This window comes from Neopsephotus bourkii, unplaced genomic scaffold (genome assembly GCF_033783945.1).
Source record: "Neopsephotus bourkii isolate Nb327-2 ecotype Australia unplaced genomic scaffold, CSIRO-AGI_Nbou_v1 NB_372, whole genome shotgun sequence".
Classification (NCBI taxonomy): Eukaryota; Metazoa; Chordata; class Aves; order Psittaciformes; family Psittacidae; genus Neopsephotus; species Neopsephotus bourkii.
In genome coordinates, this window is record NW_026900878.1 from 378,171 (window position 1) to 406,030 (window position 27,860).

The 27,860-nt window shown below is 39.5% G+C and overlaps 1 protein-coding gene across 2 annotated transcripts in view; it reads right to left on the minus strand.

The window, feature by feature from the left end:
- Window positions 1-3,950: 3,950 nt before the first annotated feature.
- Window positions 3,951-27,860, minus strand: part of CLMN (calmin) — a 72,864-nt gene continuing 48,954 nt past the window's right edge. For both annotated transcript variants that reach the window (XM_061348886.1, XM_061348887.1), the window contains exons 2-13: window positions 24,730-24,791; window positions 21,668-21,763; window positions 19,772-19,855; window positions 17,074-17,166; window positions 15,617-15,807; window positions 13,622-13,815; window positions 12,557-12,639; window positions 9,795-11,111; window positions 8,597-8,778; window positions 7,037-7,097; window positions 5,961-6,022; window positions 3,951-4,414 (exon numbers count right to left, since the gene is read on the minus strand). In XM_061348886.1, the coding sequence (XP_061204870.1) occupies window positions 4,261-4,414; window positions 5,961-6,022; window positions 7,037-7,097; window positions 8,597-8,778; window positions 9,795-11,111; window positions 12,557-12,639; window positions 13,622-13,815; window positions 15,617-15,807; window positions 17,074-17,166; window positions 19,772-19,855; window positions 21,668-21,763; window positions 24,730-24,791 (2,579 nt within the window). In that variant the 3' untranslated portion in view covers window positions 3,951-4,260. The remainder of the gene's footprint in view (window positions 4,415-5,960; window positions 6,023-7,036; window positions 7,098-8,596; window positions 8,779-9,794; window positions 11,112-12,556; window positions 12,640-13,621; window positions 13,816-15,616; window positions 15,808-17,073; window positions 17,167-19,771; window positions 19,856-21,667; window positions 21,764-24,729; window positions 24,792-27,860) is intronic.

Below are 27,860 nucleotides of genomic sequence, written 5' to 3' on the forward strand. Positions count from 1 at the left end.
TATATAAAAAATCATTTTTAAACAGCTGAACTCCCAAGCTTTGCATAAAATTCTGTAGACACATTCATTACAATCTAGAAACTCAATAAAAATACATTTTAGAGCTCAACCATCAAAAATATTCATGGCATGGAAAAGTGATTGTCACTTTCACTGTAATCTCTGCTTGCCCTATCTTTGCACTGATCATTTCCTACAATTTGGCAAAGGCTGTGTTCAATTTTTGCAGATTATGTGACTGTTTAAATAATTTCTTGAACTCAAGACATCTGTCCCATAAATTTTTAGCAGGGTTCTGTCTTCAATAGCATATTTTCCTTGCACTTCCAATAAAATCACAATGAAACATTTTGCAGTTAAGTTACATGACTACAATAACATTGAACCATCCAGCATAGTTGTCTCTCAGTCTTTAATGGCACTTCTGTGAACACAATCCTCTATCCAGTGATCGTCAAGCACTTCCTGACACACTTCACAATACTCTGCTACCCACACATTTCTTCAACAACAATGGATTTTAGAAACAGTCTTAACAGATCAGTACCCTTGTGTATCTGAATTTGATGCTAAATCAAAATACCAAATGCAGTCAGTTCAAGTTTAGCATTTTCCAAAAACCCAGACAAAAATTCAGGAAAAACTTCCTTATTCAGACGTATGTTATGGAAAATGGATTGATGATGGTTCATCTACCAGCCTTTAAAACCTGCACTACTTCAAGCCAGTCCTCTAGCCAGCAAGTTAAAATAGGCTTTGCCATAGTGAATGCTTAACAATCAGGCTTTTAGACTGTTAACTCAGAATAGGACACAAAGTTCAACAACAAGAAATGTTTTCAGAATAGGGCACTTACACAGGGCTTGGATCTTGCACTGTGGAAGAGATGCAGGCCTACAAGTCAATGTAAGTGGGGGAAGCTGCTGTTTATGCAGATGCCATTTTTGCAGTGCGAAGTAATGGCAAAACTCCTGAAGAGTACAGTCTCTTCTTATGCACAGTTGACCATACCAGTACAATCAATCTTAACTCTTTACCCTGGATATTCTTACCTATGGGACAGCTGAGTGAGGTCCACTGCCTCTGTTATAGCAAAACCACAAACAACCCCAAATATGGAAAGCAACTTTCAGTCGTGGACCAATTTAGTACTTTTTTGATCTATTTTGTATGGAAGAAACAATCTCCATTTCTTAATGGGATAGGCTGCAAAACGTACATGAGTTTAAATATTGGGAGATGATGATCAAGACAATTGCTGGATGCTGTTTGACATTTAAACTGCTCATTTTGCTGTTTCAGTCACTGTTCATCAGTGGGAGGTAAGAAAGAAAACCTTGGTGTTTCTCCCTCTTGGAAGAAAAGACTATGTAATGAAATTGCCAGCATTAGTGCATTCCCATTCGCTTTTTCATTCTTTACGGATGACAGTTGTTCAGATGAGACAGCCAAAGACCTCTTCATTCTGATTCATTTTAATAGCAGGAAGACAGAAGGGAGCTTACTTGATTGAACTTTCATAGCTGTAAAGCTCCATGAAAAGTCTGTAATCTAACCCCAGATAATCTCTGATGAAGACTAAGAAACATGGAAGAATCAGAGAGGCTCAGAAAGAAGAAAAAGGTTCAGAAAAAGTTGTCATAAATGAAATGAGCCTTTGAAGAGTGGCAAATAATGAAGAGCTGTCAATGCTTTTGCTCTGAACTAACGTACATTGCTACTTGCTGCTATTAAATAGCTGCTGTACCTCAGCCTGCTGTTGACTGGTTTTCAGATTAAGGATATAAAGTTTCTTGTATTAAGTTTTATTCTTTCAGAGAAAAAGCACTGGCCCTTCAATGTTATATTTTAGCCTACTTCAAGAAAGCATCTTGAAAAATTCTAATAAGGTTTTCTTTTGGAAGAAAGTACTGGTCTTATTCAACAAGCACAAACAGGTCATGCATCACAAAATCAGATGACTCAAAATAGTGAAAATTTTCATCAGCAAAATGAAAAACTTTTTTTTTTACTTATGTTGATTTACACTGAATTAAGTTGGGAAGTTTGGATCTCTTCCTCAACAAGCATGAAAGATCTTATTTTTAATCTCTAGTTAACAGTGACAGGGCAAAATAGGAAAGAACTCAGTTTTGTATCGACTGAAAGAATTAGAATTTTATCTTTAGCGTTCAAGACCTCCTGCCATGCGTTGCTGCTACTGAATTCTAACTTGGAAGAAAAATCCCAGGGAAACAAAAAGCTTATAAAAAACAATGAAGTGTGATGGACAGTTAGGATACCCCAGCAGGTAACATAACTACAAACAGGTTTTAAATACCTGTAAACAAATTGCTATACATCTGACGTCTCCCAGTCTCAGGCACTTTAGCTGAAAACTAAGCCAGGGCAGAGATACACCTTATGCTAAAACAAAATATGTAAAACTTCTACTCATGTGTTCTAACTTTCTCACAGTGTAAATTATGAAGCCCCTCGTTTTATGAAACACACTGCAACTAATCTAACGAATTTTCAGGGGGAAGCAGCAACACGATGTAGTCTCATAAAGCATGCTACGAAACTAAAACTGTGCTGATGCAAAACAGTGGCTTCACTGTAAGTCACACAGAGAAAAGTTACTGCTATTAAACTGAATTTGAAAATTTCCCTTTTATGCTGTAATGCATGGGTACACCTTCTCTGGAAAAAATCCTAAATCAAATATCCTAAAGTGATCGTTATGTGGACAAAAATTACAAGATGCAGAAGCGGCTCAACAGTGTCCATGGGCAAGCCACAGGAGCCTATTCAATTACACTAGAAAGTCAATACCGGCTGTCAACATTTCTCTGTATTTAGTTTTACATATGTCTTTTTTTTTTTTCTCTATTGACTTGAGCACTTAAAGGATATTTCTAATCCTTTTACCATGCACTTCCACCTTAATAGTAGCCTCAGCAAATTAGGTTACCTATTCTTTTTGTACCTTCAAGAAAGAGAAATCTTCACATATCTGGTAAATAAAAGCAGCAGAGAAAAGGAAGCAGAAGCAGCCTCAGAAGTAGTGAGGTGCTTAAATAAAAAAGAACCCAAACCAAACAAAAACAAAAAACCAAACCCCAAAACAACAACAACAAAAAAAGCCAACCCTAAAAACCATGGTATCTGTTCCTGGTAAATTATTAGGCTTCTTGAACATCTTTCCAAAGATGGCCACCATCAGTAACATATAAAACGTGTTTCTTCAGGTATTCTGTACAGAAGTTTCTGGGCTAAGATTTCCCTTATGATCCCTCCTAAGAAGCACCTAGGCATGTATGTTCTTCACACTTCTCTACACCCAACTTATTCCTGCAAAGTAAACAGAACTGTAGTGATAGGACAAGGGGTAATGGGTTAAAACTTAAACAGGGGAAGTTTAGACTGGATATAAGGAGGAAATTCTTTCCTGTTAGGGTGGTGAGGCACTGGAATGGGTTGCCCAAGGAGGTTGTGAATGCTCCATCCCTGGCAGTGTTCAAGGCCAGCTTGGACGAGGCCTTGGGTGATATGGTTTAATGTGAGGTGTCCCTGCCCATGGCAGGGGGGTTGGAACTTGATGATCTTAAGGTCCTTTCCAACCCTAACTATTCTATGATTCTATGACTCTATTCTATAACAGAAGGTGCAGAATAAAAATTAATTTAAGTCCTAAAAACCCAAACCCCCCTACCCAAATAAAACCCTTAACCTGATTTTGTTGCTCCACTGGACTGCCATTGGAATTGTAATAAATTCTTGGGGTGTGTTCCACCACCTGCAGCTGCGCTCTGCCTCTAGCTCTCTTGAAGAATTCCATGGAAAACATGACAAAACATTTCTATTCAGGTGGGCTGATTCATGGGCAAGTCAACACCACCCCTCTTCCACAGCTGTCAGGCCCTACATAAGCAAATGAAGCCAGAAGAATAATTTTTGAAGACTAGAGCTCTGAACTGTTTATATTTCTACTGATAATTATCTGGTTTTATTTAGCATCTTATAAAGCAAGGCACAAATGTACAAAATTGCATCTACTAAATCAGGTAATTTTTATATATATTTACACAATTATCATAATATAAAATGTGCCAAGACATGGGCATAGCACAACAGTAGAGGAGTTGAGGACAACCTGATAATAAACACAAATACCAGGTCTTACATTTCTGTTTGTGCTTCACCTGAAGGAACATATTCATATGCAGATACACAAAGCAATCCAGCCACCATCCATTACTTTTCCACACATCATAAAGCTCAAACTTTGTTGCTAAGAAGCTGTGGAAGGAGTAAAAGGCAGTAGGCCAGCACCCAGAAGAAAATGATGAAGTAGAATAGCTCTGGCTGCTCAACAACTGTAATTTCATGAGTTGGTGCTGGAGTCTCACTTGCTTCCAAGTCCTTTTTCTTCCTGAAAACAGGAGAGAATTTGGTAAAAGGCAGGAAAAAGAAGAAAACTCCCCTCACTGTTAATATTTAGTGTAAAGATCAAAGGCTGACTAAAAGACAACCCTTTAATGAACCATTTCAGTATAGTCAGTTGGAGCCCAAGTTAGACTAGAAAGTGCATAATGGGCTTCAGCAACGCACTCCCTTAGGAGCCAATGTACATAGCCATTAATCCTCTGAAAACTCCGGACGAATTCTCGGGTACTTTAAATACATGCTGTTACAGTACAGTTGTTTGATCTAAGGTGATTTCCATCAGTTAAAATGATGCCTTTTATATCCAGAACAGTAAACATAGCTGTGAGCAATACATACCACACTTTCACAATTTTACTCATACACTATATCTGACTTGATACCTTTTCCTGAAGCCATCTACTTTCAGAGGTTCTCATGTCAGACACCAAAGCATTAAAAAAAATGAAACTAAGGCTTCGAGAAACCAACTAGCAGTTGGGATTTTGCAGGACAAATCCAGAATTCCAGCTTTCCAAAATTCCAGCTGTGGTTCATAAGGACAAAGCTTGGTGGACTCTGTCAGCCCACTGAGCTCTCATAACGACAAGAAAAGGACTTATTTAAAAAGGCACAAGATGGTACAGTCATTTTATGATTTTGTAATACCATAGGGATCACCCTCTGGTAGACTTTTTGTAAATCTACTTTTGGAGAAAACTGTTTTTTGGCATGTTTTAATGAGTCCTTTTTTGTGGCTTGGGGCATCCTACTTGCTCAGATATTATACTGGATATATACCTGAGTATTGCACAAAACTTGCTTGATATCAGCAGTCTGCAAACAGGCATAACTGTGACACATATTCATGCTTTTTTTTTTTTTTTTAACAGAAGCATAAGTGAGACCAGGATGCTGGATCCCAATAATATTTTTTTGTGTTTTCTGCATTTCATGCAACCATTATTTTAACTAGAAGTTCTGGGAGGTACTAACCAGTATCAGCTGAGAAAGGAAATCTAAAGCAATCCTTGTTTCTCGTAGATATGTAAGTCCTAATACCAAAGGGATAGACATTCTGCATGCAGGATCCATCACCCTAAGTCTAAAGTAAACACACATACAAGTTATAAAAACTCATGTGTGCTCTAAGAGGCCAGTCCACTGAAGTATTGTATTTCCTTAGCACTGACCACACTAAACATTGCCTAGACAGTCTTCCAAATCAGGAAAGAGTCATCACTGTCTGAAGACCTCACATTTGAAGTCATCCTACTCTTTTCTTTGTCTAAAACATCCACCATGTGGGGAAAGTGCTGACAATCTTGCTTAGACAGCTGAAGCTTTCCTCTCAAGTCAAGAGAAAGCATTTTAGCCAAGGGGGAGATCAAGCAGTAAAGAAGTTACCTATGGGAAACATGAGCTCCGAACCATTACACAAGACATGAAGTCAATCTCTACCATTACAGATAATTTCCTTTTTTAGCATTGTTAGAAGTACCTAGGGGTTATGGATTCCATGCAAAAGGCTTCTCTGAATAAGAACCACTCACCTGATAATCAGTGGATCTTCACCCATATCTGTCACCTTCTGCTCGTTTACAGCATAGGTTTCCTTAAACAAAACAGGAATAGATTATATAAAAAAATAAATAAATCAGCATCTTACAAAGATGGTAATTGTGTGTGTGTTTTATGCACAGTAAGTCTAACTTTTGCTCAAATAAAATAAAAGTGTGCTTATAAATTTATTCCCTGCCAGGACATCTACCACTGCAGTCTGGTTCACACACACAGCTGGAAAAAAATGTGAAATAAGATTTTTTGTTTGTTTGTTTTCAAGTGCTTTCATTTATCTGAAAAGTTTTCCTCATTCATATATATGTCAGTAGCTCTGACAGCACTGCAAAACTAAAGCATCTATATGAAATCTCCATTTCATTGAACATTGGGATGCTCAGAGTCTTATTTTGTGCCAAAAAGAGCCATATTCCTATCCGTGCTGAGCATATCAGGATTACTGATGCTGTCCCTCCCTTCTGACTTAGAAAATAAAAATCCAGAGCTGAGTTGTATAATGTGTTCTCAAGAAACCAGTATGAATTACATCTGCCATTGAGGATGCAGTTTCACATTACAACCAAAATTCCTCTAGAGTTAGCAGCTCCTATTGAGATAATACAGCACTACTGTGAAGGAAAGGGAAAAAGCCCAATCTTTCATTAAAAAGTACACCTCCAAAGACACTCAGCATTTTTGCAGGGCTGTGACCAGCACACTGTAGAACATGCAAAGAATGTAAAAACAAAATTCGAGCAGCAAATCAAGGCAGCTTCAAAGAAGTAAAGTGGTTAGGACAAATTAAGCCTCATAGTTACAATACACTTAATTGTAGTATTAGCTATTTCTTTGTGGGTTTGTTCAAGGTTCAATAAGGTTCAGTTCCATTATTCAGGAGAGTTCAGTAAAGCTTTCCAGCTATGCCTGGGTTTGGCACTAAAATTATTAGAAGTCACACGGCTTTGTATTATTACAGAGCTTTCTATTAGAGTAGACTCTTCCAGTATGTGAATTTTTTTGAGTTTAAGAGAAATAGAGAAACAGCAATAGGCAAATTGCACACACTTACCTCCTCAGAAGTATTAGGAGATCTTTTTCGGAGATAAATGTTGGAATCATCATCACTGGTTCTGAAATGTATGTAAAAGCAAAGTTTTTAAATTCATAAAGCTAAGTTTTGTCTGTAGTTCAAAGACAGCCACTGCAATTGCACATGCTAGTTTCAAACTATGCAAAACCAGAAATATGCACTGTAGCATGTATTAGAATATGGACTTGAATTTATCAGTAATATAAAAAATGGCTTTAGGAATTCTAACCCACAATAAAAAATCCATATGCTCAAATTACAATCTTTTCTGAAAAATGGTATCTGATACGGTTCTTGCATCTTTGACATCATTGACATCTAAGTGAGAATATACCCCAGGTTTTATGGATGTCTATAAATAAAGAATTGAGGGACTTTGTGGGGAACAGAGCGCTTGAAGGAGACAGTGGGTTTTTCTAATTCTCTCAAATTCACTAGACTGCCACAGTGATAAGCATCAACAAATTACAGTTCATGTCCCACTCAAATACATTACCTAAGAACTAAATTAAAATGTAAGAGGGAACAGAAGAATGGAGTAAAATTAGTTTTACTGGGTCTGGCTGGGGTGCAGTTAACTATCAGTATAGCAGCCCCTGTAGCGCTAAGCCTTGTATTTATAGCTAGAACTGTGCTGATAACACACCAATGTTTCAGCTATTGCTGAGCACTGCTCGAACAGCACCTCGGCTGTCTCTCTAACCCCCTGCCCCAATGGCTTGGTCTGGACAAGAGGCTGGGAGGGGACATGACTGGGACAGCTGACCATGGCTGACCAAAGGGATATTCCATACCACATGATGCTGTGCTTAGCAATTGAAACTAAGAGAAAAGAGTAAGTTGGCAGAGGGACACACACACGTTATTAAGGAACTTGTCTTCTGAAGCAACCGCTATGCCTGTCAAGGCTCTACTTCCCAGGAAGTAGCTGGACACTGCCTGCTGACTGGAATTAGAGAGTTTTGGGTTTTTTTTTGTCTCCTTCTGCTTTGCTTCCACATGTGGCCTTTGCTTTTTTCATCAGGTAATGAGGCAAACTGCTTTTACCTCAACCCAGCAATTTTTCACCTTATTTTCTCCTCCTATCCTGCTGAGGGTGGGGCGAGAGAGTGGCCAGCCAAGGTCAATCTACCACAAGGCTGTTCACTTCTTCACAGACAGAAAAAAATCATAACAAATATCTGTTGGAGTGAAGCAGTGTCACGCTTCTACATAGTGTCACAATAAACACAGATTATTTCATCTATGTTACAAAAACCTCTTTCTGTTGGAAAAACAGTTGTAACACTTCCATGTTCAAAATGCATGGGGTTCCAGTTGGGTTTTGTGTAGCAAAGTTTGTATAGCAAAGTCAAATCAAGTCCCATTGGCAATAAATTATTCAACGTGTTTAAGAGAAACAGAGGAAGAAGCCAATGAGTCCCAGTACACTGTTCCTAAGAGAAGTCTACAAGAAACATCCAGCGGACAGGGAACACTCCAAAAGACCAGGCATTCGTACCAGTTAGGTGCATTTAAAACAAAGTTAATGTGAAATACCTGGTCAATTCCTGACAAACAGCAATTTCTTCCAGTTTATCTTGTGACAGAGTAGTTGTGACAGCTTCTGAGATTTGCAAGTCTTCTTCTTCTATCGTGTTTTCCTCTTCTTCCTCCCCATTGCTACTTTCTTCTGATCTCTTTATGTCTATTGATAAATCCTCTACATGTTCTACTATGCCCTGTTGGAATTAAGAAACATTTTGCATTAGACAACAACATTGATTCCCCACTTTTCCAAGTATTTTAGTGGTGCAGCCTACTCAGATGCTAAATTGCATGTAGTACAAGATTGAAAGTCTCACTAAAGAAAACGAAAAGCAATTTCTTGAAAGTCATTTTGGATATATGCAGCTATAAAGCATCATCAGTTCAACATACATACAATTAGTTGTAAGTTCTTTTTATGTAAGGAATCATGACATGACATGGTTCTTTGAAGTAATCTGCTAAAACTTTTAAATCTATCCTGAATTAGTCTTTGAAGCTAACAGCAAATTAAATGACTTCATTACTCTAGTAAGTGTCAGGACCAGAACATGCCCAGCATGTCTAAGCAACATGCAGAGTAACATCAAATAGACACTCATTCCTGAATACCACTATCTAAAATTGCTACACTGAAAAACATGTAAGACAATTCCGAGTAAATGTCTGCAAGAAGAGCTGCAGCAGATTGCCTAAATCCAATATATTGAATAATTACCAAAAATCTCCTCTCCTTCTCCTTCAGTGTAGAAAAGCCTTCACCTTACCCATGTAACTTATCCTACTCAAGTTTTTGTAGGCAAATTTATTTGGATTCAGCCAAAAATTACCTTTGCCTGTATTCTACATCAGCAATGCTACTTTCTGTTCATCTCATTACAAGTTATTAAAATGCCCTCTGTGATAATCTCTATGCATAAGGATCATACAGGAGCCTCAAACTACTTTAAATATAATTAAAATTCACATTTTTTGCAGTACTCTTAATATTAGGAATTACTCTCTCTTTCAATACCAGAACTCAGGGATCTGCAATTCCATTCATTCCAGTAGAGGGCTGTGGCAAACTGTTATGGGACAGGAAACCAAGTATATGTTACATATTTCTACAAAACATGGCAAAATTAAAACAAATGAAAACCACTAAGTCAGATATGAATCCCCCATGTACACACAAAGAAATGCTGGTTATAACAAAAAATAAAAAAACCTCAGGATGCTGTAGAATAGTGGAATCTCGATGGTTGGTGACCTTTTTGCCATCTTCTTCAGTTTCTAACTCTTCTTCTACTAGTAATGGCACTTCCTTTTCACTAGAAGAATTCACATGACTGTTAATATCTGTTGTTTCTTCCTTGCCATTCTCACTTTCTGTTTTGGATGAAGGGACATCTGGCTTATTCTCTAAGTCTGGCTCTGGAGCATCTTCCTTGTGGTCCTGTTCTGGTAAGACCTCCTTGTGTAAAACATCTGTTACTGTTTCGGAAGAAGCTTTATCATTTCCAGCATCATAATCTTCAATACAGGGCTCAAGGTAAGCGTTCAAAACTGCTGATATGGGAACATTATAATGTGGATAATAAAAGAGATCGTGGGGTATTACAGATACTTTCGAAGAACTTGGCAGCACTTCAGCTGAAGACTCAACTTCATCACAGCTGTCCAGATCCTCTGGACTTTTAGGTACATCTGAGAGAGAGTCATCAGATGTGTCATTCTGTGTAGATAATTCTTGGATTTTGAGATCAGAACCATTCAGTGAACAATGGTTAGTTTCTGTCGTCTCAAAGGTAGGTGATTGCTCTGTATGCTCATTTTGTGGAATATTCAGTATTTCCTCATTTAGAAGATGAAGAACATACTTACGCGTATCTTCTTGTTTTGAGGTATCTTTTGGTAAAAGAACTGAAGTCTGGGGTTTGCTTTCTTCTACCTTATTTATAGATTCATCTGTAAGTATACCTGAAGTCGAAGATAATGGACTTAAAGAAGAAGTATTGGCTGAAAGGCTCTTAGTTTCATTGTCATATTCAGTAGAGGTTTCTTTAGTTAATTTTTCAGAGTAGTCTTCAAAAGAGTCAACAGAATTTTTCTGATCTGTCAGAATAGCTGGAGAAAGGTCATGGCTCTGTTTCAGTGAATCATCAGACATGCCTCCTTCACCTGGTGTGAATTTGTCACTTAGAACCTCCCAAGAGGAACTGGATTCTAAACTGACAGATCCTGCAATTTTCAGTGAGGTGGGCCTCTGAGGCTCCTCTTCAAACGTTTCCTGTGAATCACCTGACATGTGATTCAATTTCCCATTGAATTTTTCAGAAACAGTTTCTGATAGGACTCTGTCAGGGGTGTCATGAATATGAACCTTTGGAGGAGCAGGATGACTCCTTTCGTGATTAACAGTATACATGTTTTCTTCACTTTCACTTAAAATCAAGATTTTGCTTTCTTTTTCTGATGGTGTGTCTTTGATGTGAACATACGTCGACTCAATTGGAAGCTCCTTGTCAGGATCTGTAAAGTCCTCCTACAAGTGATGATACACCATTAAAAGACAAATCATACCTCAGATACCATTTTACTTTTCCCAAACGCTACAGGAAGAATAGCTGCTTAGCTCATCACCCCATTACCTTGTGAATGGCCAATTCATGAATCACTTATTTTGAACGTAGAGAAACCAATTTGGCAAGTCAAGAGGCTTGAACAAAGCTGAGCGTCAAGAAGCCACTTGTACAGGAAGATTAGAATGCAGACAAGGCTACTCCTCGGTTGTTAATGTATTCATCTCTCCCTGCTGCACCTGTAGTGACAACTGACATGGCCTTTTGAAACAATCCCAAACCCTGGGAATAAAATAAATCTAACAGGCCCACTAAATTCACTGTGAAATATATTAGCATAGTAGTTAATTCCATTCCAATAGACTGTATTTTAAAAAACGTAGTCTTTTTCTTTGTCCATTAAAATGCCCACAAGACTTAATGCCAACAAATCTTACTGCTCATCTAATCTAAAAATAGTAATTAGATTATTATAATAATTTTAATTCCAGTGACTTTAGTAATGCCCACCAATTTTATAAACTACAAAATTCATACCAACTGGAACCTTCAGTTAAGAAAGGAGAGGAAATGCCTTTAATGCAGGAGTAATCAATTATGTGCATATACTCTAGCAACAAACTTACCCAGATACTAGAAGGACACTGAGTCCCTTAGGGATCCTTTCAAAGCAAAAAGACTATGTTGAACTTGGTTTGTCTGGAACTACAAGTAGCCTCCAGAATTTTTCAACTTACACAGATCTTTTCCCCAGTTCCTGGGACTTCCCATTTTAATTTGCATTTTCTGTCTCCTGTCCCTTAATTCTTTTGTAAATTTACCCTCTGTTTCTCCAAAAGACCTTTGTCAATCCCTGACACTGTAAGCCCCTACTTACTACTCAGTTCTTTGTTTCTGATAAAAGTCTGCATTGAAGTCCTGGCCCTTTAAGCTGCAATGTATTTCGTGCTTACAGTGAGGGTTTTGACTGCTGCACTGACAAGATCCAGCCTCTGGTATCTTGTGTCTGATAATGGATAAATTCAGATTGATTGTGGTCCTCAAACTTGAGAGGCTAGAAGTCTAAATGAAATTCAAAGTCCAATGAATCATCATAGATGAAGGGATAAAATTCAGCCTTATTTAAGACTAATACAGCAAAGCAGCAGAACTCTAATGTAACCACGTCTAACTTCTGAAAGTTATAATTGCATGTAAATGTTTAAACGCACCATTCTACATAAAGCATTTTAGCAATCACCAATGAAAGTCCATTTGACTGGATTTAACAAAATTCTGAAAAATTAAACCTGAGTTTGTGGTTTATTTTAAATAGAAACCTAGAAGATATATACAGCAATATCTGACTTCATTAAGTACACCAAAGCAAATTAAAAAAAAATGACATGATGTAGAAATAAACACATACCGCTTCCAGCTCCGGGAAGTGTTCCAGAAACTGAGCCACATACGTCACAATTGACTGTTCATCAGGTGATTCCACCATGATATCTACGGAGACAGACACAAGGTGCTTCAGCACACATGGCTCTAAAACATTCTTTCAGAGGAAGAGATCATCACACATTTATCCTGCCTTCATGATGAAAGAAACAGCTACAAACACTTTTCTGACAGATAAAAGAAGTACTTTTCACTGTTGATGGTATTCGAAAAAGCTCTCAATGTCTTACTCTTATCCATTTTTTCTGCTTCCAAACACATACCGAACCCTGATCAGGGTCCCTTTTCATCCACCTTCATACTGTTGTTTATGTTGTCACTAGACAGTGATCTTGCTGAATGACAGCACCGAGGTTTATTTTTAGCAGGATGGCCCAGTCACCTTACAGGTGACCCATGAAAGCACACATAACCAATCTGTGCTTTCAGTCATAAAAGCAAGGCCTAATACCTGTCTAGTACAGTTCGGTAAAAAACACTGCAAGAAGCTTCATTTATACACACATATGCGCACATATATACTTACATTTACATATATAAATATATATATGTGTGTATATGCATCGTAAAGGAAAAACTGGAAGACGAAAACATATCTGAATAGGTATCTACCATTTTACTGGTATGGCAGACTGATACACTTCATCCTGGAGTGACGTTTAGTGTCTGCAGACTGTAGGTCTTACAAAACAGTGCTCATGTATTGAGACACCTCTCAGCATAACAGGGTGGTGATTAATGCCCACCAGTAATGAAGATGCCACATAGCATCTAAACATTAACCAAGACCACCACACGCAACTAAAACTGTAGTAAGATCTCTGCCCCCAGGTAGTTTACAAACATGACCGGAAGCATGCAGCTACAAGCCAGTGACCAATTCTTTTTTATTTTTCTTATCAATCAGCCTAACACACTGATCATGTCAACAGCCTAATCACTGGGAGGTTTTGGTAGGTATCACAATGCAATATTCATGAATTCATTATAGTTTGAAAGTTACCCAACAAGGTTGATGTAGGCATTTTACCTTCTGGTTCTAGGAGCCGAGGAACACCCAGCTTGTTTTGTGCTACGCTGAAAGCATTCTCCAGGTTTTCTCGAGCTGATTTCTCCAGTGCTTGCTTCATGTCTACCAAAGTACAGTCTATTGCTTTTATGACAGCTAAGAAAGCAAGACCACTCCTCCAACTGCTTGTAAAGTCCTGAACCGCAACACCGTACCTAAACAGAATTACACACAGTTCACATGGATGGTTGTGTTACAAAATCCAAAGAAAAGACATCATCAATTTCAAAGCCTCCTGAAGGTTAGAATTAAGGTTGCTGAAGTTGCACTAGTCACATCTGAGATCTTTTTGGATTTTGAAACACAAAATACATCCATAAAACACACGGATTCACAAATTGGATCAACATGGCCAATAGCTGACATCAACCTGCCTGTAGGAAGCAGTTAGTAAAAACAAAGCCCTCAAGAACTCAGCAACCACATTTAACATTCACAAAACCAAATGTGTGATTCCTGTTTCTGCTGCTCTCCAGCATTTTAATGCCATAGCTTGGGAAGACTGCCAACACTTAAATACTTAAAAACATAAGCATGAATGATTCACATTCTTGTGTACTTGGCCTTCTACAGCAGCAAACTCTGCTCTTCCAAATGCAAATGGTGTCAGTATATGTAGAAACCACGAGTGTGTTAGATGCTCAAAGTTTTGGAGGAAAAAACAACTGTCAAACTTGCAATGAAATACAGCCACAGAACAGAAACTTCTGCACAGACCACTGCATAACATGATTATAATGATGCTATTATGCTTTTAATAGTGAAGTTGCAGGAACAATTTTCTCCTATGTTTTCAATTTGTACTCTTTGTCTGAACTGAAAAGCCTATGGCCTTTACTTATTTCGTCCTCACTCTCCTTGTACCACCTCCTTGTTAATGACAGTATCAGCATTATTTTGCGACTAAACCTGTGGTTTCTTTATGGTCTGCACCCGCAGCAGTGAACTATGGATCTTGAGGGGACAGGTTTATTTGCACAAGCAGCACCCTTAGCTTCACTGAAGATAACCAAGGGATGATGTGACCTGCAGGACCAAGTATTTAAGGTGTAGATTTGTATTTTCAATACTAGACACAGAACATTTGTGTTCATAGACACATCTGGACGTAAAAATCCATCAACAGACAAAAATGGCAAACGTTCAGCTATCCAACTTGAAAGTAAGTTTGACCCATGCCCTCTTTAATACTCTCTGGCAGTCATTGCCTCAGATAACAATACATATAAAATACATTCTAGACATTTACACGTGCACTAGACATCTTACATTAAAGTTTTTTTAACCTAATGCTACCAGGTTAAAGTATCACTATACAAAATGCTTTGGTGAAAGAACTGCCTTTTTATTATAGAGAGATGTGTTTAGCGATGGAAATGGATCCAACCATTACATGTTCATGAGAAGCAACTTAAGATTCACCCCCTTCCTCTCTCTAATTCTGATGGAAAAAGCGACTTTAATAGGGGCTCTGTCCTTCAAGGCACTCTGCAGCACACGAGAAGCTGCCTTAGGGCTGCCGCTTAATTTAAAAGGCTGTTGCTGAAGTCTTTCAATATACTTGTTTTTTTCAGTTCACCCCTTATTTATGCCTACCCTTTACTTAGTGAAAGATATAAAACAGACTGCAGGAAAGCCAGGGGCAGGAGGAGGGGAGAACGATCCTGTTTTAAACAGCGTCAAGCAGAATAGTGCAAGTTAACATTTAACACTTAAGCCAGCAATGCACACAGCTTCAGGGTCAGATGGCTGCTTGTAGACACATGGTAATAGCGGTAATACCCCCCTGCAGAGACCCTGCACCTCCAAACTTAGAAAGCAGAAGAAGCCACCATGCACAGTAACACACACATGGGGCAAAGAGAAAGAGAAAGAAGACAAAGGAAGAGAAGGAAGACTCAGCTTCAGGATGGCAGATAGCAAAACACGATTTTGTACATGGGTTTGTTAGCTTACTTTCTGGTTTTCCTCTGTACCCAAATTAAAAGGGCTCTGATGGCTTTCCGCTGATCCTTCACTGTAATGGACATGTTTCTCTCTACGCTAGGAGTGCTGGGGTGGGATGTGTCTGACTCCGGACCACTGGGCCCAGAGGACAGGCTGGAGGAGGAGGAGTTCCTGTTGAGGTTGCCTGTCAGCTCCTTAATCTGCAATAAAAGGCAAAACACACAGTGTTCTTGTTTAACACTGGCTGCATAGAGAACTCGGTGCTTGTTCTCATGAAAACTTTAAAGATGCCAGTGGCATAACTGAATTTTAAGAGGTAGTTATAGACCTGCCCATTATAATTCTCAACTTGCATTGCCCAGGTGTGACAGCTAGCAGCAGCCCAGCTGCCAACCCCAGAAAACAGAAAGGGCAAGGTACCAGTGCACCCTGAACTGAGCAAACTTGTATTAAACAAAGAGCACAGAAACAATGTCCTTGACAAAAATGTTTAACTGAAATTGTTCTCTTCACAGGTCTTGCTTGGTTGAAATATTTTTAGTCAGGAACCGGTGACCTGCAGCAGCACTCCTGTCCTTGGTCAGCATTGACATTTGATTCCAAATTATCAACTCTGCTACTCTTAGGTCCCTCGTGCCCTCTGCTGCTAACGCAGCAGATTCTGATCGCAGCATCCCTGCCTGTGACTGTCTGGCCAAACTGGTGCCGTGCAGCACTGTTCAGCCTGAGGAGCTCAGCCAGGGAGAGAAACCCCAGTGCAACTTTGAGATGAATTTTTAAACCTATCACCATTTTTTAAATGAAAGAGAATGAAAATCCTCACTGTCTTACAAGAGCTGCAGAACCCTTCCACCATCTCTCTCTGTTCATTACAATTTGGTATTGTCTAGAAGGTAATTTTCAAAATACATGTAGATTATAGACCAGTTTTAATCTAAGCCTGGGGCTAAATCCATTTTCAAGCTCAGATCAGTTTTATCAATTCCAGGCCCTTCAAGATCTTTCATTTGGTCTTCTACATCAGTTGCAAATTTTTGCCATGTTGAGTAAGCCTCCAGAGATCAGTGATTCTACATGGAATTTCCCACCACATTGTACCAATCCAGAAAAGGTTACTGAAAATAAACTGTGACCTGGAACCAAACCCAAGACATTGGTTCAGATCCAGGGAATCTGGAACAGAACCCTAACAAGGCACAGGAGAGAAGGGAAAGTGGTAATCTGAAGCTTTAATTCTGGTCCAAGTCAAACAAAGGCTTAAATTGTTTCCTATTTACACCGAAATACTTCAAATGAAGTAAAATGAAACAGCTGCAGGTATAAAGTTAGGAGGCAAAAGCTCAGGTTTGACATGTTTAATTATGTTCTTTAGGATGAAAAATAAATTTGAAAAGCAGTGCTCAGCTGGAGTAGATTGATACTAGGAAGACTGTTCACTTATGATTAAAGTATTCGAGTTGTATTACCTGAAAAAACAAGATTATATTCCATATTAGTCCAAGAACCAGAGAGGAATTTCCATCTGCTATTTCTGCTGCATCGATACTAACAAGCTTTACCTGTAGAAGAGATCATAAATTCAGAGCCAAATTCAAAGAAGCAAGGTAAATGCAAAAAATGCACCCAGACTTCTGGGCATGTCCAGAACACTTCTGCCACTGACTGACCAGCCAAAAAGCAATTCTGAAAACTTACGTTATTGCTAATCTTCCCTGATCACAAATGCCCTGCTCATGGATCTCCTATCTCAAGCCCCCAGCATAGTCTGCAGAACAGAAATGAGCCCAATTCTGCACCCTGAGAACCAGAAATGCATTTCCTCCTTATAAAAATTGAACAAAATGGTGCTGCCTCCAGGGGATCCTATTCTTAAAAAGTAGAGTCACTTCTCATACAAAAAGTCCTAATAAGATCTGCTTACTTCTGTTTTGCTATGTAACTCCCTTCTCCTTGCTTATCTCATCTCACATAGCTTGTCACAGAGTTCTGATTAAATCAGTTAGCAAAGGATAGGGTTGCCTAATCCAAGCAAACTCTAGACTTTCCCACACTGTGGTTTCTTCCACCTGATAACACCAGGATGTTACTCTCTTTGACAACACAGACTTGGTTTTGGCAAAGGTTATGGAGGAGGGAGGAAGCAAGGAAGCTGTCTGTACTACACATGGCACCCAGACAGTTAAAGCCCAGCATACAGCTCATTTATCACTGAGAAATCCTGTGCATGAAGAATCACTTAGCAGCACTTTACCCTGCTGCCCCAGTTCTACAGAAGCGTCCGCTGATGAGTTCCACCCACTGTGGTTTAATATCTAACCCTGAAGCTCTTGGCTACCAAGGCATTTTGCCAACACTTTCATTACCACCCTTCACTAACCAGTTTGGTTAAACTGAAAAAAGGAAAGCAAAATAACTTTTATCTCGTGGTTTGCCCAACAGTTTTCAATCTTAGCAAGAAGACACCTCTAGCTGTCATGTTTCAGGGCTCAGATTTCTTGCTAGCTCCAAGGTATTTGGCATGGGAAAACCTTTAAAACCTACTATGTCTGAATAGCAGTTTCTTCAAAATGGTGAGTGGTATTTATCATTAGACTGCTCTCAGTGTCAGCTCTGTACTCTCACTGCTGATTATGTTTGTCACCCAGCTCAGCAGGGATACCTGGCTACAAGATACTGGATCTTACCCTTAAGGAAACAAGAAATCCATAGAAAAGTAGGTGTTTTAGCACTACTAATTAAAAGGCTGTCTGTGTCTAAGGCTTCTGGAGCAAGGCCTGGCCTTGCTCATTTTGGTTCTAGGTTGTCCTGTAGTGAGCTCCTGACAACTAGACATGCTCCAGCTGCAGCTCTGTAATGTGCTGATATCAACCAAGAGAAAAATATGCCATCTGCCAGTGGGACTGAGCTGCATTTGGGTAGAATCAACTGGGAAACTGTTAAGAAATATGTGAACGTGTGAAATATTCCTTAGCAGTTCTATAGCAGGACACAGACATACACATTGAGGGCCAGATCAGCCCCTACTGATGGGAGTTTCAAAAAGGAGACTGGAATACCTGCAAGTTACTGGACAACTTCTTAACCTTTCACATCATCTCCTGGGGAAAAAAGGCAAAGGAGGTTAAACCTCCCGCATCCATGAGGTTGTAAGAGATCCACTAAGAACCTCACATCATGCTTATTCCCACAGAGGGTTCTCAGTGATTCTCCTGCATGACTAGCATGGTGCCACAATCTCCGGAGCAAGAGCTAAGCTCATTGTAGGGAAGCAGCAAAGTTACATCAGTTGCTGTTGTGGCATTCCATGCAAGGCAGGGTTTTGCCCATAAGCACACACTGGATCTTTCCTCACCCATAAAGTTTAAACCCTACTGCAGCCCTTTATAGGACGTAGTCTAATAATTGTTTTCTCCTTCTGAAAGATCTAGGTATACCATATATATGAGTTGTTACATGGCTGCGATTTCTCTTGACTCCACTGCTTCTCACATTTTTCAAGAGCAGCAATTTTTCAAAACACAAGCCACATCCACAGGGCTTTGGAATAAAGCCCTAATGGGAGAAATAATAAATAAAGAAATGAAGAAATAAAAAAGAATGAATAATTTCAAGCTAGAGGCTCTCATCTTGCTTGGTCACTTACAATAGGAATTGATGTTGCAGTAATACTGCACTGACTACAAAGGAAGTTATATCCTTATAAGGTTTTGATTCCTGGAATTATACTTTTATGTCCTCAGATTTATTTTTTCCTGCCTTTGACTTATTATCAGCTGCTGCAGGAGTTTGCCAGATAAATACATGATTTGTAATACTGTAAATATTACTGACCAAGTCATCTACCTTCAGCGGAACTGAAGCAATGCCACTAATACCCAGTTCATAAGAATTACCTGCATTTCTTTTCACTTCCTTTTAATATCGAATTCATGATCCTTTAATCCTGTTGAACATTTACATTATAAAATGAAGAAATAATCCTTGTTTTAGACTCTGTAGGTGTTCTCACTGTGCATTTTTATGTGCTTTACAGCCTCACTGCTAAGGTAAGTCATAGTGCCTTTATTCCTCTTACATACATGCAGCACATCAGACTAATTACAATTTCAATATAATTTGCAACATACATGGAGAGAAAACATTAAGACCTTTGGATATACTCACATTACTGTCCTCCAAGAACTTCAGTGCTTTGGCTATGTTGTTCAAACGAAAAATGCGATGGCTTGAAGATTTGTATTCATGCATCTAGAAAAAATAAAAGCCACACTGTCTGTAAAAACAGTAGAATTATTCACCATGTCATATGAATCTTAAAAACTATTGACAAAGAGGCAAAATAAGACTAAGGTAACCTACCTCTGTACAATTACTGTCATCTTTGCTGATCAGTAAAGTGCTTCAACTACATGATCTGCCCTTGCAGTAGCAAAACAGGGTTAGCAACCAGCTTTCCTGCTTTCCAGATGTTATCCCTCTCTTCAACCTGCCACATTGATTATTTATGTAATCATGCCCCAACCATGTTCAGTCACAGGATCAAATTTACCTGAAAATTCATAATAATAGATTTATCTTTTTTCTTAAAATGGGTTCAGCAAATCTTTCTTAAACTGGTCCTGGGTTTAGCAATAGCAGTCATTTTTCTTCTTCTTAGTAGCTGGTGCAGTGCTGTGTTTTGACTTTCAGCCTGGGAACAGCGCTGATAACACTGATGTTTTGGTTTGACCAAGGACTTTGTGAGCCTCATGCTCTGCCAGGGAGGAGGGAAAGACGGGAGGAAGCAGAGACAGGACACCTGACCCAAATTGACCAAAGAGGTATTCCATACCACAGCACGTCATGCCCAGGATGTAACTGGGAGTTACCCAGAAGGGCTAGTAGACTGCTTGGTCGGGCTGGGGGGGGGGCGAGTTATCGGTCGCCTGGTGGTGAGGTGTTGTATTCTCTTCCCTTGTTATTTCCTTTATCATTACTATTATTGGTGGTAGAAGTAGTTATCTGTGTTATACCTTAGTTACTAAACTGTTCTTACCTCAACCCGTGGGAGTTGCATTCTTTTTGATTCTCCTCTCTGTCCCCCCAGAAGTAGGGGGAGGGCAAGAAAGGGGGGGAGTGAGTCAACGAGCTGCCTGACTGGTTTTAAACCATGACAGAACCGAATTTTATGATCCTATTAGGAAGCGTGAGCAGCTTTCATTGCAGGCACAGGCAGGTGGGAGGCAGATATCTTCACTTTGGCAGAAATGAAACAGATTTGTTGCATGCCTGTCTCCCTGCAGTTCCACTTTAGCACCCAGTTTCCATCACACATGTGCAGGGAAACCTAACTGCCAGTGCAACAAGTCCAGCCAGCTGACCTTACCTCCTTCCCTGACCTGCTGGGCACAGCCTCAGGTTTACCATGAGGTGTCACCCCCTTCAATTCCTTTCCAGCCTGGCTTTCAATGCAATCTCTGTGAATGCACACAAACACAGTGATGCTTTTGCTAGTGCTCCCCAAAACTGCAAGTGTATTACAAAACAAGCAGTTGTGAATGTGTGACCACAGAGGCCATTCATGCTGCAGTATGCAGATGGCTCAGTCACTGTAGACCATCATCGTCTGAGTGCATCTGCAGTGGTGAGACAGCTGCAGAACACGTTTCCTCTTATCCAAGTGTGATACCCACATAGAAGAGAGTACTTGCTGTCAGGACTGATGGAGAAAGAAAACATGTTAACTATAGCTGGTCATTTATATTTGTACTGGGTGTTTCCATTTCTGGTATGTACAACTTTCTACAGCTCTTACAAAGAAAGGAGGAGGGAAAAAGATTCTGGTAAGTGAAGTTTTGCTCTTCTGATTTATACCCTATCAGTAAGACTAATGAAGTCTTAGCCAGGATATCAGAACTAAACGCACAACTACATCAAGCATCAGCAGACCTATTAAGCGTGCATCAGACAATGTAGAAACAGAATTCATTGAAAAAAAACAATACAGCAAATATATCCTTCCTTGGTAGCATGACTTGGGTGATCTCCAAATGGGATATGTGAGCATTAACATATACATACCAGCTTTTGTCCTGACAGGACCTCCAGTAGTGCCATCAAGATTTTGCCATCTTGTATATCAACAAACAAGTCTTTCACCTTCAGAGGAGGCTTGCACTGTGTAGAAAATTAAAAAAAAAAAAACAAAACAGGTAGCTTTTAAAGCAGTACTTCTTGATAAGTCACTATGATTTCAGAGAGTAAGAAGGAGAATTTTACAAGACTGAGATACTAGGAGTAAAACTTAGCCTGCAGGAAGAAAGGGCTGACTACGGAACCACAGAATGGTTAATGTTGGAATGAACCGTAAGATCATCTGCTTCCAACCCCTAGGCCATGGGCAGGGGCACCTCACACTACACCATGTTGCCCAAGGCTCTGTCCAACCTCGCCTTGAACACTGCCAGGGATGAAGCCTTCACCGCGCAACCTGTTCCAGTGCCTCACCCCCCTTACAGTAAAGAACTTCTTCCTTATATCTAATCTAAACTTCCCCTGTTTAAATTTAAACCCGTTACCTCTTGTCCTATCACTACAGTCCCTAATGAAGAGTCCCCCTCTGGTACCCTTGTAGGCCCCCTTCAGATATTGGAAGGCTGCTATGAGGTCTCCATGCAGCCTTCTCTTCTCCAGGCTGAACAGCCTCAACTTTCTCAGCCTGTCTTCATATGGGAGGTGCTCTATTCTTCATATCAGTGGCAATTCTGGCCTAGGAATGTCAGAGCTAGAACTGAGGTACAGTATTCATGTAATTGAGATAAGACTTATTCCAGATTTCCCATAACAGAGTATCACCCTAAATAGTCTGCCTAGGAAGTGACTACCCAAGGGTTGGGTGCTGATCCCTCAAACTACGACCAGTGCAGAAGAAGCAAATCCCACTTTATGTTGAAATAAGCCTGTAATCCACAATGTCTCCTCTGTAAGGTTTCTGGTGGTGTCATTCTGTTTCCTAGTATTTTCATTTCCATTGCTGCCCATTTCTTTCCCTACTTTAAATAACAGCTTCTTCTATTGTGCCTCTCTCTTCTCAGCAGACTCCTCCGAAGGGAACCATCTCCTCACTTCACCAAGGTGTCTGATGATGTGTACACTATGAAGCACACAGCCAAGTCAGCTCAGCCCTTAGGAGTAGTCCCAGCTGCAGCAATTATGCTCTTTTCAGGTGTCACTCACTTACGTATCCCTAAAGAGCACGATCTTTTCATCTCTGGTTGGGCAATGCACTACTGTTCGATTAAGCGCTGCTTCTGGAAAATTGGACAATATGTTTTCGTTACTAGCCTTTAATCTAGCCAAGAGTACTAAATAATGATCTGTACTGAAGGAAAGCAAAGTATCCTTCATTTAAAAATCAAATAACCTATCTGAAAGCCTCAAACCCAAACCCTTTTTATCCTTTCAGTACTTAAGGGCAACCAGAACTTGGAAGATGCAGTCTACTCCTAATTATCCCATGACCAGCAGAGCCAGCTCCTCTCAAAAGATGACCCAAATGGGATCGTCTGCTCCAAAAGAGGACACAGCACACCATAAGTTTCCTGAAAAAGTACAAGAAGACTTCACTGCTGTTTTTTAAATAAACAAGCCACTCTGCAAGAAGTGCTCCTTTGAGGATAAAGGTCACCTTCCTCAGTGGGTGTCCTCAGAGAATCACCTGTAATTAGAGAGAGCTTTAGCAAAGCTTCGGTTATTTACACGGGTACGTTTACTATGCCACTTAGAGGAAAAACATTCAATATAGGGGCAGACTTCTGCCTTTTCTTCAGAGAAGCACTTTTCTTGGTTGAATCCAGAGAAAACAGTTCACCTGCCCACTCAGATTCTAAGACTTCACATATTTGGCAAGGCAGAATTAACAGCACCCTATAGGCTTTTAATGATCTAATTCCTTCTGTAAATCAAAGACCTTTTCCACAGTCACATATTTGACAACCTTTTCTGACAACTTCCAAAATTACTGTTAGTATAAAGCCCTAGATCCTGATTCACAAAGGCATCATGTAACACTGCCTTTGTTCTGAGAGACCTTTGGGAGCACCTGCTAGTCAAAACATTTCCTGCTAGTCTTATTCTGACTTTCCAGTGAGGATCCCTTTATTTCTTCAGCAAGACTCAGTTGCAGAATAGAGGACTTAAGCAACTATATATGTGATGGCTTTCTTCTAGAACTCCTTTACTTTACTATGTCTGAACTGCAATCACTTCCCAAGAACTACAGGAGCTAAACTGAGAGTCAGCTTGTAGCCCAAACTTGTTCCCAGTCTGTACTTTATGAAATTCAGACACAGATACTAGAAGCACTGTGAATTTGGAATGCCAGTCCAAGTTAAGACCTTTTATAGATTGGGAAGCTGGTCTGATTCCTTGATCTTGCACTAAGCATTGCTTCTGTCTCAGGAATATTACATGTGTTTTTTTTCTCTTTCTATGTTCAACAGCAGGAAAATCGTTCTCCAAGTGGCAGACTACTCAGGAGAGTTATCACTACTATCAATAAGAAAAGTAAATGAGGTTTAATAGCCATATTATGGTGTGATGAAGAAACAATCACATCTTAAAAATATGATGTCCAAAAATTAGTTCTCTAGTGGAAGTGGATACATAAGGATCCCATCATACAGCCCTCCTCCTTTCATGACTGACAGGTAAGGAATGGCTCCCATCTGCAGCTCTGGGATGAAGCCAGGTTCTGAAGAACATAGGCCATGTTCTGAATGGCTCCAATGTCTGAACTTCCAGTCCACGGAAGAACACAATTACCTCAGAGCAGTCTCAGCCATATTTGACTTTATGTGAGTATATTCTGTGGGAAAATTCTAGCCTCATGACAACAATTAACTCAGGCTTAAATGCACCTGAGGTGAACTAAAGCCAGCCAAGCATTTGTTGTGCCTGAAAAGCATTATTTTTTTTTAAACCATAAATATGCTTTCTGCTTCCTGTCATTCTCTTCCAAACATCCCCATATGCACAGAAGTCAACTTTGTTTCCAAATTTAAACTACTTTAAAAGACATTGCCTGCAATAAATCTATGGTTTGGCCCTTGTATCCCAATATCAAGGCTGTTTGTCAGTCTTACCTTTCCCAAATGTAGGTTTATCCATCTGGTAAAGGTCCTCTTCTGTACATTTTCCCGTTCCACTAGAAATACCAGAAGCAAAAAAAAACAGCACTTAATTTTCCAGAAGAGGAAAACCTTGTAGGAAATTTCAAAAACTGATGCACAAAGAAGTCAGAATAAAACAAATATATTCCAAATCAGGAAATATAAGGTTGAGCTATGGTGTTTTATACAATTTCTTTGCCCAGACATGAGCTGTGCACTTGAGGATGAATTCTAAAGGATGTAGGAAGAAATCTCTCTTCAATTTTCACTGCAGCTTTTGGGAGGTAAATATTTAAGTGTCGTGCACAGCTCCCCAGTGATGTTAGCCTCTGAGCAGGCAGCTTGACCCTTTTATGTCCATTTATAGGATTATTGCTTTGATGCCTCATGCAAATTGGGCTGCTGTGGATTCCAGTGTACTTGTATGCACAAGGAACAGGACCACATTAGCAACGCAACAATTTTGTCTTCATTCTTATGAATGGAAAAACCTCGTCAAATCTCATCTTCCCAGTCTCCTAACTGGTGCATTTAAAATCAAAATTCCAAGTCCCTACATTGAAGAATCATTTTACTTATATTGCAGTAAGAGGAGGAGTGCTTGCTCCTTGCCAGAAGTGCTGCAGGCTAGGTGCTGTACAAACAGCTTTTGAAGAGTTTTTAATCACATCTGCGATTTCCTAAATCCATTTCCATAGTGAACTACAGCAAAAGTGTAAGGGGAATCAACATTCATTTACCTTCTAATATAAAAAAGTAAACCATATATCTAATATAAAGGAAGTAGACTGACAAAGTAATATTTCGTGGAGACAATTATTCTCAAGTGTTTCTCAAATTTCACTTGAATTAAGGAAATCTGACAATTTATGAACAAAAACCACTGAAACTAGTTATATGCTGTATTTCAATTTACTCACAGAGCATATCAAATACATTTTAGAATCATTTTGTGTTTCTTCAGCCCTACAAAAACAGCTAACCTATCTACTGGGAAATCACTTTCTGTAGAAGTCTGGTTTGTTTTCATTGGTCAGACTAATTATAGACTAAGTAGTAGCTTATGTAAATCACATTTTAATATTGTTCCTTTTGATCATTTTAACTTAAGGGTCAGCAGTCTCTAATCATATGTATAATTGGTTTCCTTATTTTGATGCCTTGGAAGACAGCTTTCAGCATGAATCACATCTGTCACTGATGGCTGTTCAGGCCTTTTAAGTCCTCTTACTCCTGTAAAACCTGATTTTATGTGAGATTGGTTAAAAAAAGTCATTACCCTTTAAATGCTTTAGAAAACATGGAAAATGACAAACTAATTATTGCTGCTGGCTTTTAAGATATCTTGGAAAAATGTGCACAGATTTGAAACAGCTCTCTACAAATGAAACTGTAAGTTATATGAGAGTTCCAGAATATCTATAAAAACCCTACAGCATTTACCACCCACAAATCTCAAAGTACAATAAACTAAGAGATGTGTCATATCTTTCCTGGGCTTCCCTTCCTTCAACACCTTGACCCCGGAACTGGCTTTCCAAGCACTCACACATCCACAGTTCTGTGTCACCTAGGGTGTAACTTCCACAACTGATCTGTTAAAATTAACTTTTGAGGGTGGGTGGAGGTTAATGTTAAGCCAAATCTGTTCCCAGATATACTTCTTTTTTGTTCAAATGCATGTGTTGGTGGAGAAGGGAAGACAGAAGAGGCGCAGCAGTGGCAGGCAACAGGGCCACCTCTTAAGCAGGTCTGAAAATACTCAGGAATTCTCAGGCGGGCAGCATCATGTTTCAGGGAGGATGGGGGACCTTACCTAATGGGCTGGATATACAGAATCCCAGTGTTGACCAGAATCAAAGAGGAAACATAGAAGGTACACAGAAGCAAAATTAATGTTTTCTGATTTCATCAGAGCCTTGGCTTTTTGGTTTTCAGTCCAATTTTTCACCAGTCACTTTGGCAACCTTTATTTTCATGGTAAATAAGGATAAAAAAGAGAGCTGTGTTTATTTACAGATCATCCATGAAACTGAGCACACACTGGCTCCTAATTTTGCTGCAGAAATTCTATCATGGATGCAAATTACAGCTGCACATATGCCTTAAAAGATGGGTGAGCCAAACTGGTATTACTGCTTCGGGAAGCTCACACACATACACACACACACACAAAAAAAATCCCTAAAAGGCTCATTCAGGAAAGAACTTGCACATATACACAGGTTTCTGACACCAATCAGTGATCCTTCCTACAGCAAGCAGCCTCTTTCAAGTAAGAATGATGACTCCAGAACAGACAGTAGTTGACTCTGTAATAGTCTAAAGCAATAGTAACTGGATGGGCAAAAGGAAAGAGGAGGAAACGTGTTTAGAAAATCCCTAAAGCAGACAAACCCCTAATGCAGGCCATATGCTCAGTGGTAGAGTTAATGGGGAAAGTTCAGCACAGGTATTTACTGATATGCCTGTCCTGCGTTCAGCCTTTAACTGTTATTCTTCTAGAGCTTTGTGGACCTCCCAGTTTCAGTACAGCCCCTCTTCTCCACAACCTTTTCATTTGAGACGATTGCAGAGACTATATAAACTTTATGCAGTTCCTATAAATTAAATGCAATCTTTTTTCTCCTTCGCACCTACTATTGTATAAAAATGAAGAAAATCATTCAAGTCTAAAGTTCCTATGCCTATGTATATAGTTTACTGAAACTGCACTGTGTTTACTGGGCAGCTAGAGAGCAATAACACCATTATAAAATAATAATTACACACACCATATGGCTGGCCTGCACACAAATCCTATGCTGGAAAAGAAGGATGTCTGCTGTGAGGGTTGGATTCAAAGATTTAATGCTGGAAGGTAGTAAACAGTTAGGAATTGCCATTTTGGTTGAGCTCAACTCAGACCTTGACAAAAGAGAAAAACACAAAGAGAAATTTTGACCACCACACAGAAGCTGGGTCTTCCATACTCTTCCAATACACTCAGCTGCAACATGCTTTTACAGTAGGGTCTTAGATGTTGGAAAGGAACAGCTTTATATCAAATACACAGGTAAGGCATTGACAGGCATTTGCTGCATTAATTTAGAAGGGAAGAAACC